This window comes from Aulonocara sp. 'chitande type north' Nkhata Bay, linkage group LG16 (genome assembly GCF_057382095.1).
Source record: "Aulonocara sp. 'chitande type north' Nkhata Bay isolate Kocher_YH1m ecotype deep benthic linkage group LG16, A_spYH_male_GT1.1, whole genome shotgun sequence".
NCBI lineage: Eukaryota > Metazoa > Chordata > Actinopteri > Cichliformes > Cichlidae > Aulonocara > Aulonocara sp. 'chitande type north' Nkhata Bay.
In genome coordinates, this window is record NC_141359.1 from 29,029,749 (window position 1) to 29,039,319 (window position 9,571).

Here is a 9,571-nt window from a genome sequence, read left to right on the forward strand (position 1 = left end):
TTATTTCAGTCACCCGGGATTGTGCTCAGATGTTGCTGTTTTGTATGACTGGTCCCCATTGTCAGATGCCAAATGCCCCCACCCACCTAACAGATCCTTGAAATGACAACTCTGCTCCTGAATCTGGGTGTGATGGCCACATTTGCAGTCAGAGCCATAATGAGCAACCTATCCCAACAACTGACAGTGTCTGATTTCATGTATCGCACTCTTAGTTATTAAGCTTTGTAAAACACTAGATGTATTTTTAGCACACGTTTAGCTAACTTTTGTATATTAAAAAGTGCGCTCTGATCAGCCAGTTTTTAGACAAAGCTATGGACTTTGTCTTAGATCAGATTTTGTTTCAACATGACTTTGCACCACTGCACAAAGCAAGGTCCATAATGACATGGATGTGTGGAAGAACTTGACTGGCCTGCACAGAGTCCTGACCTCAACCCAAAAGAACACCTTTGGGATGAATTAGAGCAGAGACTCTCACCCCCATTCTCTGCGACCTGCTGGAGCGGGGGGGCTAGGAGGAGGAGTTGGCCATCCGACTGCGGTCTGGAGTGTGGGGCCTCCCTGCTGCTGCGGAGTCGGGGCACGGCTGGCTGCCGGCGGAGCTCACGGGCGCGTCACTGCAACTCCCCCTGGCTTCTGCTCCGCGGCTGCTGAGTGAGCCCTCATCTGGGACTCTCCTCAGCTCTTTCTGGGACAGTGGCGCGGCTGCCCCTCTGTTGGTCTTCCTTGGTCTCTTGTGTTCTGGGGGCCTCTGGATGTCTGGAGTTTTGATCTCCTCCATACCTGCTTCATACCCTGGAGGACGGGGCTGTGGCCCCCCCACACCCTCTAGCAGATCATTACATGAAGGAACCTTTTAAAAAACAAAAAACAAGCGCGTCCATGCTCACAGGTGTACACACGGGTGATCACACCCACAAACTACACCCTTTTTGGCTCCTACCTCAAAGCACACTGTGTTCTGTTGATCTTATGTGCTGCACAATAATGTTTAACATTTAGTATTTACTGTCATATTCCCATATATCATTGTGATGTTGTTTATTCTATTACTCTTGTTCTCTTCTGCTTGTTTTCGTTTTTCTTTCTCAGCAGGTGACCCAGGTGATTGATATATGCATTTTTTTCTCTGCCCGTTCTGTTGGTTTTTGTCTGTCCTTCTCCCCCGTCCCTCTTCTCAGCTGTTTCTCTTTCCCTCTTTCTTTCTCCCCTTCTTTCCTCCAGTAAAGTCTGTCCTGTATTCAGTAAGTGAAAATAAAATAAACAATAAAAGGTGAATCAAATGGACCATTACGGCAAAGCTGGGATGGTCAATTTGGTAAAGTAAATCCGTTGGGCATCTTTCTTTGCCTTTAGACAACAATTCTGATGGCAAAAGAGCCAAACGGGACAGGCAAAAAAAAAAAAAAAAAAAAAAAAAAAAAGAGCAGAGACTGTGAGCCATCCTGGCTGAGTTTGTGTTTAAAGCCATGTCCTCATGCTTAATCTAATTGGTTCCTCAAACAGCCACAAATGTCATAATACCAGCATTGCATGTTTTGTAGGCCTCAGGCTGACTGAACATTTTTTTGTAAATGTAAATATTACATTTTGATGATGAGTAGGAAAAAAGGTAGCAGAATATCCTAAACTTGATTTTAAACCTTCCATTTAAGGTTCACTGTAGTAAGGAAATTGCAGGTTTATCTAGGGAAAGAAAAAAAACAAACAAAAAGGGCTCAGCTTGAATTTTTTTTTATTTTAAACAACTTGCAATGTGCGCAAGACATGCTCTAGTGGATCATGAGCACATGGAGAACAAACAGGCTTTGACACAAGTACAAATGACAAAGTGTCAGCAAAACTTGGACATCCTCTGAGCAAGTAAATGTCAAGAACAGTCTGTACAGTAATTAGTAAGGTTGAAGAAATTTACCTGTCACTACAATTGGTCTGTAAAAGCAAGAGAAACGTCATCATAGTACACTTTTACAAATGCATCCAAGAAACTGCTTTATCAAAGATTTGTGAAGTGTTGAGGAAACTAGACAGGCCTCAAATCCATCACTTGCACTCTAGATCAACATCTGACTGTGAAAGAGCAAGTACACTACCTGCAGAGTTGGGTTTAATACATCAAGCCTTCAAACAAATCAAATCACGTCATTCAACTTCAAAAGCAAAAATGTTCTTTGAATTGTACACAAAAGTAATTCTTTAACTAAAACTATGTGCTGTTATTCAAAGTTGAAACAGTCACAGAGAGCTGTTTGTGTTTTTCTCTGAACCATTATCAGCAACAAAGCCAATACATAAGCAGTACTTAACAACAACAAAAAAATGATAACAAAACCAGTCATTGTACCTTACAGTCTTAAAGCAGGTATGCGTTTCATCATTTGAGAATTCTCTCCCCCCCACTGTAATTGAGCAGCAGCCATTTGTTATGGCTGGTAGTCACCTTTACAGTGTTCGGCAGCTACTGTAACATGCAAGTGCTTGTTAGAACAAACCTTATGTATATTAATATCAGATCCTGTGTCTTATTTTCTAAAAATCTGACTACAAATCTGGACAAAAATAATAATAATCATGTCTGAACTCTGTTACTCACTGATCCGTCACAGTCATTGTTTTATGTTTTAATGAGAGAACAGACTGTCGATGTAATAACCTGTGGACCAGGATATAGCCTTTAACTTAAATTTGTCCAATCACCCCTTTAAAACTCACTTTTTTAGAATTAATTTTTAGATTTATGTTTTAGTGTACTTCAATCCAGTTTATACATTTTACTTCACACACAAATAATTTTCCAGGAAAGGGAAAAAAGGTCAAGTTTATATTTTGCATCACTAATTTTTGTGAACATGCTACACTGATTATAGTGAAAATTTAGGTTGTCAACAACATCAATCTGAGAACAACTTGGGTAAAAATCCACAGCAACAACTAAGGTTCACCTGCATATGCAGTCTGTAAAGTTGGGACGTTCTTCACCTAACTGAGGAACCAAAAGTATCTAATCTTCTCTGAAACTTGCTGAACTTGAAATGTCAGTCCAGAAATGGTGAGTACAAATGAATAAAATGATAACTGTCATCCATGAGTTTAGCGCCGTGTGGAGTGGCTCCTATCCCTGCTATTGCTGTGTCTCCTGTATCGTCGACTATGACTGTGACTCCTCCGGTCCCTGCCTCTATCGCTGCTCCTGCCACTGCCTCTGCGATGACTGTGCCTGTGACTCCTCCCTCTGCTGGAACTCCTCTCAGTGCTGCTCCAGCTCCTCTCTCTGCTGGAGCTTATGCTCCTGCTGCAGTGGCTGTGGCTATATCTCCTCCTGCTCCTATGATGACTGTAGCTCCTCCTTCGGTGGCTGCAGCTCCTTCTCCTCCTGCTGTGCGACCGTTGCCTCCTTCCTCGGCTGTGAGAGCTCCTTTCCCTGTGGGAATGGTCTCGTGCTCGTTCCCTGCTGCGCTTGCTGCTAAACACGTCTTCCCTTCTTCCCTCCCGGTCCTTTTTTCTGTCCTCCCCTTCTCTCCTTTCTTCCATTAATTTATTCTTCCCTGAAACTCGGGAGTGAGCACCAGATTTGGACATCTGCTTTTCTTTGCTTTCAGTTGCCTTCAATCCATTCACCCCACTCAGGACCCCAAGTATCACATCATCTGGATTACAGATATCCTCAGTCACTTCAGGGCCACTCTGATCCTGGATGCCTGCAGCTTTGCTGCTGTTTTTCTTCAGCAAGTTGGAAAGCAGTCGCTCCCTGAGCTCCTTCTCTCTCCGCTGTAGCTCCAGTGCTCGCTCTTTCTCCACCTCCACCCTCCGCAGCTCCTCCTCTTGCTTGCGGCGACAGGCCTCCAACTGCTGAAGACGGGCCAATTCCTCCTCCTGTCGAGCTTTCTCCTTCCTCTCCTGCTCTTCACGCTCAGCCCTTTCTTTCTTCTGCTGCTCCTGTTTCAAAGCCTGATGAGGAGAACACAAAAGAAAAGATAAACGAAAGCATATGATTTAGGAGTCGGTTGGGGGGGGAAGTATCACAGGAGTAACACTTTCCCAGGAGTTGTATTGTGCAAGTCCCAACACATGCAGTACTCTGGTTGTCAAAATGAAATCCAAATTAGAGACATTAGTCATCAGTATTTTACTTTTTCTGTCCCAATGTATCAAAGTCCTATATGAGGTCCTCAAATGCTTTTCTGATGTCTTGTACCTTTAATAAGTGTGAAAATCCTAAACTCAACAGCAAACCCTTTTTTGAAGGGTTATATGCCATGTGTATTTGTGGCTGTGAACTTGTAGTGGGCTTAGTAATAAATTTCACATCTATGCAAGAAGAAAAACAGCACCTTTCCTAAAAAATAAAATTATTCCTTTATGCTGACATGGTCGAGTCAACTTTTATTAGGCAAGAGAAACTTTGCGTGATTCGCAGTTCAAAACAACCCTAACTGATTCTATACCAGTGCTCTGTGCAATCTCCCATTTCATCCTCTGTCTGAAACAAGACGCTTTAGCACCTCTTGCTTTAATATTACCCACTCTTTAATGCTGAGACTTTGTTTGCAACTCCAATTGAAACCACAGCATACAAACGCATCACTCTATGTTCCTTGTAATAGTACTTTAAAAAAAAAAAAAAACTCTTGGTGTGATCCGAAGCTGTGCAAACAACAGACAGAACAAAACTGGGTTGGGGACATTACATCAAACACGCATACCCGGTGTATTTTCAGGATACCACAACTTTTTTCTGATTGGCTGCCCCTCACAAGCATTAGATAGGGGTGCTGCTCACAGCCAGAGCTGTGTGCCTAAGATCAGCGGTCCCCAACCATTTTTGTGCAACGGACCAGTTTATGTCTGACAATATTTTCACAGACCAGCCTTTAAGGTGTCGCGGATAAATACAACAAAAGAAAACCAGTATCGGTACTAAAAAAAAAAAAAAAAGAAAGAAGAAGATTTATTCATAACACAGGGGAAAAGACCCAGGGAAACCGAGTTAACGATAAAAACGGTTAAAAACATAATGATAGAAACCGATAAAAACCCAGAAATCCATAGATTTCACACCCGAGCCTCAACTCTCGCGGCCCGGTACCAAACAGCAGGTCTGTGGCCCGGGGGTTGGGGACCACTGGCTAAAATGATAATATTAAGGATAATCACTGTCACTACTACCAAACAGCCAAGAATAGCAAAAAATGTCTGAAAGAGAGCAGCCTGGCTGGCTCTGTCACATGTGGATTACTTGCAAATATGCCAATCTCACCATTTGAAACTTCTGCAATTAATAATATAAGCTTCCACTATTATAATCACTCTCAGAAACAAAAATGGAAAAGCAAGATAGTTACATTTTAAAGATCCAACATGAATACTCATATGGGGACAGACATTTAAAGTTGAGCTGTACACACTGCAGAAGTCTTAAATATTGATTAAGCTATTGGGGTTCAACAATAAAACGCAACATTCTGCTGGACCATTGTCAGGGACTGCAGAGTACTTATTCAGATGCGTATAGTGTTGCATTGTGTAAATTGATACCTTAGCCCTGGCCAGCAGCTCAGCAATGAGCCGTATCGATTCCAAGTTGCGCTGAGCCAACAGCAGTCTCCTCTCTTCCAAGGCAATCTTCATCTGCAGCTTCTTCTGCTCCTCCTCTTGCTGACGCCTCACTTTCTTCAGATTCTTGCGCTCCTCCCTCTCTCGCAACTTTTGCTCTCGCTTCCGTAATCTTTCCTCCTTCTTCCTTTCCCTCTCCTCCTCTTCCAATTCCTTTTGTTTCCTGAAAAAGTGGTTTAATATGCTCTGTGAATATTTATTGTTAACTTTTTGACAACTCTTATCAAACCAGGTGATGAAGTTGTTCATTTAAAAGCCACCAACTCCATCAAATACTGAAAATCAATCCCCCAATTTATTTATTTTTTTATTCCTCATATTAAGTTGTTTAAACAGAATTTCTATTTTTTTTCCCCCTAACATTTTTTCTGTTTAACTTTTCAATATAGTCCAATTTTAGTCCATGTTCCTATGTAGGCTTCCATCATACCTCTCTTCTTCCTTACGCCGCTCCTCTTTTTCCTTCTCTCGTTGTTTCTGCTCCTCTCTCTGCCTCTCCAGCTCCTGCAACTTCATCCTCTCTAGGTTTCTCTTCTTCACAGAAGCATCGCTAAGGTGCTTGCTTGTGTCAAAGGTCACCTGAGGATAAGAAACGCACATCATATGAAGGTTAATTGTCACAACAGCTTTTCATATCGAAACAGCTGAGCACTTCAGTTGACGTCATTGGTTTGACTGAATGTAGCTATTAAACTAAATGGTCTTTGTTTTGGTAAAATTATACACACAAAAAACCCCAAAACAAAAGTATTTAAATTTTTATTAATTCAGTACTTTAACCAACTTTGGAGGGGATAGTGGCTAAAGCAAAACAAAATATCATCCAAGAATACCAGATTGATTGGGTTGGGTTGTATGGAAGCCCCAAACGCAATTTCATTGTTCTTGACAATGACAATAAATAAATAAATACTAAATACTAACCCATTGGTGAGTTTAAGGGCTTATTCAAGTGCTTCACACATTTCAGAGTGGTTTACTATGATTACAACATTTTATAACCATGCTTAGTCAGGAACAGTCATTCCAGCTCTTCATTTGAAAGCTAAAAATATTACATCCATGGCAGATTACTGTGGCAACACAGATTTTAAATAAATGAATAATGAACAAATATTCCAGTGACACAGCTACAAATACAACATCTTTTCTGCTCTACAAGTTTTAAGCTATTGTCACAGTACATTTAACATTTTCATATAAGAAGAAAAAAAAAGCTACACTCACTGGTAGCCTGAATGGAAAAGGAGGTTCTTTATATTACATAGAATCATTCATTTATCAGCATGTTTATCAAACAAACCTCCCAAGGCTGCATGGTTAATACAACCATATTTGAAAGGGCACTGCATTAGAACACCTTAATAATGAGTTGAACTCCAGTTCTCTCAAAACCCTGGCATTTAAAGTTTGTACGAAGAAATTTCTCTCCCAGCAGTGACTGAACATAATTAAGAAAACAACATTTTAGGAGATGGATTTAAAAAAAAGTCCTGGAATGATTGGTTTGATCAATTAAGAGGTAGAAAATAAAAGCAGCTTTAATATGTGTAGGCAGAGGCTTGACACTACTGTAGTCTGCAGTACCTTGATGTTGCAAGCCACGGCTTTTCCATCATCTCCTTTCAGCATCAGCTTCATGCTGCGCATAGTGTCCATGGCTTTCGTGAAGCCACAGTATTCCTGATACTGGACATACGCTTCAAAGTTCAGATGGCCCCCAAAGCTGAATGTGCTGAAGTTCTTGCCCATCATTTCCTCTCTATATGGGTCCAGCATGGGAATGTCAACATTTCGTACCTTAAAAAAAAATAAAAAAATACTAATGTCTTAACTTTTTATTTCGACATTTATTAGTTTCTTGTTGTTTAGTTAGGCACAGCTTATATCTTCTTCTTTTTTAAAATTGTGAACTAAAAATGTGAATATTAAAAGCTTAATTTCCTTTTAGCTACACAGAAACATGAATGTGAATCACCTTGCCGAATGTCTGGAAAACTGCAACGAGGGCTTCTTCTGAGGGCCGATCTGGGTACTGGCTGTCCTTCTGACTGAACCAGCGGCAAGGAAGCCCTTCTAGGTGGATGGTGTCAGGCCTCTCACCTGGTAGCGTCTCATTCATGTCTTTGGCATCACGGAAAAAAGAATCCCAATCGTGACGTGTCGGGAAGTCCACTTTATTTTCTACTGCACGAACCTTAATGATGAGAGGGTGACATAAATATACTCTGCTGTCGGTTTATTAGTGCAATTAAATTCAACCTGTAATCAATCTATGGTAGATAATGTTATAATACTTAGAACTAGCTGCCTTGCCTTTGGATAGTTGTTTATTTTCAAGGTAATTTCTTTGAGCTGCCAAATTACAATGTATTGACAAAGAGTTACAAACATTCAGAACATTTAAGTAGCAACAACAAACTCCAGTGACTCCAATAACCATGCAGTTACTAATTATAAGTACTGCAATGCTCTACATTTGTTCACCCTTACCTTCAGTACATCAGTAAAGCCACTGAGTTTGATGCTCTTCCCATCCAAACGACTTAGCAGGCTCTTGACTACAGTTTTGTTTTCCACTTCACCTTCAAAGCGGATGAAGTCCATTGTGCTCTTGGAGATTCGCAAGACTGAAAACTGCTCCGGAGCCACCATGGCCTTCACCCGCTCCATTACCTCCCAGTTGGAGATGCTTTTGCCTGGCAGCTTGAGCTGGGGCAAAGCCACGCTGATGGTCATTTTGGCAATAGGCTTGAGGTACAGGTTGTAGTCAGCAGAGAGGCACACTGCCTCTGTGGTATCATGTACAATGGTGGTCATTGCTGCAGAGACACAGAAGCTGGTTACACAAACGTTAGCAAACTCAATGTAACATTAGCTGAAAGCTAACGCTAAAGTCTTCGCTTCATCCCGAAGGACGGCAGGCTAGAAAGCTATGAACTTAACTAAACAGCGATCTGGTTAACGTGATTAATTTAACGTTATTACGTGCAAACTGCGCATTATTATTTGTTTACTGATTGTTATTATTTGTTAACGTTACGGTTTTTACGAGTTTGGTCCTAAAACATCACCGCTTTAGACAACAACATGCTAACGTCAGCTAGCACAGAAGATAACAGACTAGTCACAACCTACCAAAATCACTTAGCCCCCCTGTAAAAACCGAAAATGCAAAACACAACAAACACACTGTTGTAATTTAAGGTGAGCCATACACTTGAGAGGCATACAGAAAATCCAACTACATGCTACTTCCGAACGCAATGAACTCCGACCTTCTACAGAAGCCTATACCAGCGCCCACAGCGACACCACATGGATGAATATGGCGGTGAGAAAAATGGAAAAAGATCTCTTAAATTGAATTCAGTTTAATATTAATATTCATAGCAATTTTCTTCTTGGACTGCCTGGTCGCCGGGACAGTGAATCATTTGTCTCCATTGCACCCATTTCCTAGCATGTTCTTTTTTTTTCTTTTTCTTTTTTTTTTAAATTAGCAAAATACAACAAAATGCACAATATATTATACATTCAGAAAATACAAATTTCAACCTTTGTACAAAGAAAAAGAAGATACAAAGACGGGGTCATAAAAGTTAACAGAGTACTAACTCACTAAATCAAAATCTTCCGAAAAGGAAACAAAAAAATGCAGCCTTTTTCTTTTTAACTAAAGTCAAAGATTTAACCATCAGGTTTAGGTTGTTTTTCCAGTAAAGTAGGGTTGAAGTAGGGTATAATCTTTTAATATGTAATTACGTCTAAGCAAATTTGGAGAATAAAGACTCCTTAATGAAGATCTCAGAAATGTATTATTGCATTTAACATCACAAAACTGAATACCATCTATATATAATTGCCTTAACTTGGGGGAGATGTCAGAATATACTATATCACTTACGATTATGTTTTTAAGTGACAATGGAATGGATTTTATAACCCGATT

At 40.5% G+C, this 9,571-nt stretch overlaps 1 protein-coding gene across 2 annotated transcripts; it reads right to left on the reverse strand.

Annotated features, from left to right (window-relative positions):
- Nucleotides 1-1,699: 1,699 nt before the first annotated feature.
- On the reverse strand, nt 1,700-8,907 carry akap17a (A kinase (PRKA) anchor protein 17A). Of its 2 annotated transcripts, XM_086267053.1 has the most exons (8): nt 8,758-8,907; nt 8,113-8,441; nt 7,936-7,974; nt 7,598-7,816; nt 7,207-7,419; nt 6,050-6,198; nt 5,542-5,782; nt 1,700-3,954 (listed from the first exon to the last, which is right to left on the reverse strand). In XM_086267053.1, exons 2-8 carry the CDS (start codon nt 8,437-8,439, stop codon nt 3,097-3,099), a joined length of 2,046 nt encoding a protein of 681 aa, XP_086123179.1. In that variant the 5' UTR covers nt 8,440-8,441; nt 8,758-8,907; the 3' UTR covers nt 1,700-3,096. The 2 variants fall into 2 exon arrangements, with proteins under 2 accessions (XP_086123179.1, XP_086123180.1); XM_086267054.1 differs by lacking the exon at nt 7,936-7,974 and having other exon boundaries at nt 1,701-3,954.
- Nucleotides 8,908-9,571: the final 664 nt, after the last annotated feature.

Excerpts from the sequence above, each read along its gene's own strand:
- akap17a (XM_086267053.1), bottom strand. The coding sequence starts at position 8,439 with ATGACCACCATTGTACATGATACCACAGAGGCAGTGTGCCTCTCTGCT. Across the intron at positions 7,817-7,935 it reads AAATAAACAACTATCCAAAG|GTTCGTGCAGTAGAAAATAA; the intron begins GCAAGGCAGCTA and ends CTCATCATTAAG. Across the intron at positions 3,955-5,541 it reads AGCTGCTGGCCAGGGCTAAG|GCTTTGAAACAGGAGCAGCA; the intron begins GTATCAATTTAC and ends TCTCCTCATCAG.